This window comes from Penaeus monodon, chromosome 25 (assembly GCF_015228065.2).
Source record: "Penaeus monodon isolate SGIC_2016 chromosome 25, NSTDA_Pmon_1, whole genome shotgun sequence".
In the NCBI taxonomy this organism is placed as follows: Eukaryota; Metazoa; Arthropoda; class Malacostraca; order Decapoda; family Penaeidae; genus Penaeus; species Penaeus monodon.
Genome location: NC_051410.1, coordinates 18,913,544 through 18,914,931, shown reverse-complemented (window position 1 = coordinate 18,914,931; position 1,388 = coordinate 18,913,544). Strand labels below are relative to the sequence as shown.

General features: G+C 36.1%; 1 protein-coding gene across 1 annotated transcript in view; it reads left to right on the top strand.

The window, feature by feature from the left end:
- LOC119589339 (zinc finger protein 236-like) overlaps positions 1–1,388 on the top strand; it is a gene marked incomplete in the record, with an annotated part of 34,598 nt that overhangs the window by 21,730 nt on the left and 11,480 nt on the right. Inside the window, 2 exon segments of the mRNA XM_037937958.1 lie at positions 173–298; positions 663–842. Coding sequence (XP_037793886.1) covers positions 173–298; positions 663–842 — 306 coding nt within the window.

Sequence of the window (1,388 nt, the reverse complement as noted above, 5' to 3'; positions counted from 1 at the left end):
GGTTCTATACACAGGCAGGAATTGATGTAATTTTGCTTGGGGAGATTATAGCGGGTTTTTATAAAAAATTACAATTTATTAAAATCCATCATGTGATAATATAGACCTATGTATATCTTGTGAAAAAATGTGCAATCCCAGTGTTTATTTTATTTATTTTTTCTTCCTCTAGGCGCAACAGGACAGAAGCCCTACCCAAATGCCAACAGTGCCACAAGGTGTTCCGAACTGTGTCCCACCGCAAAACACACTGTTATCCCACTTTGCACTCACCTCACCGGCAGGCCCAGAGGCGACGGTCAATCCCCCTACAGAATCCCCCTCCAGGAACCCAAATACTTATCACTACTGCAGGTCTGTTATGTGGTAATCTTGGATTATATGATAAATTTGTCTATTTTTGTATCTCCATATTGTGTCTTTTTTTTTTTTTTTGTTGTGCTAAATTTATTCTTATTTGTTATTGTGGATACTTTTGTGCAGTGTTTTTACTTTTTTATCATAGTTGGTATCACCATTCTTACCCTTTAATAGCTTCTAAATATATAAGAAATAAGTTTCAGAAGATTTTGGAATACGCCCATAAGTCCCATAGAATACAAAACATAATAAGGTTTAACATAAGTCAGTCATTTTGAAACTCCACCATTTTCCCACATCAGGTCCTGTAAAGCAGATATCTCGACACAGCAGGTTTACTTCCCTGGACAGGGGGAAGCTCCCCGGGGACCGGCCCCACAAGTGCCACTATTGCACGGCGGCCTTCAAGAAGTCATCGCACTTAAAGAAACATGAGAGGACGCACACTGGGAGAGACCCTTTCAGTGTGAGAGTTGCAATAAGTAAGTTTTTGATTAGTGGTTGTTTTTATTTTTCCCGGGTTTTGTGTTAGTTTTTGAAAGGCCAGAAAAAAAATGTTGTCTATGTTATTGATTTACAATGTAGATAAGTAGCATAAAATCATAGTAAGAATATTGTAAACTAAGAGGAACTTTTAGTCCAGTTGTTACTGTGTTGTTTTTTTATAATATTTTTATTATTGTTACTACTGATGTTTTATATTTTTTTATTACTATAGTTTTTATACTTTGTAGCAATGATTTTGTCAGTGTTGAGTGACTCTCTTGCAGAGAATATTACTAGTTTCTGTCTTGTTTTACCCTCTTTTTTCAACGTATGTTGTGTTTGTGGAGTTTCCCTTTTTAGTATTTCTTAATATTTTGCAACTTAGATATTCCATCTTTTGGTTATATGAAAGTTTTGATAGACTGACTTTGCAGTATAGTGTTAATACTAGCTCATACATTACTGTAGGGCAACAGTTCACTCCCATCCACTTTCTCAAACCTCCTATACTTCCATGCCCCTCTGACATCAGATGTTCCATT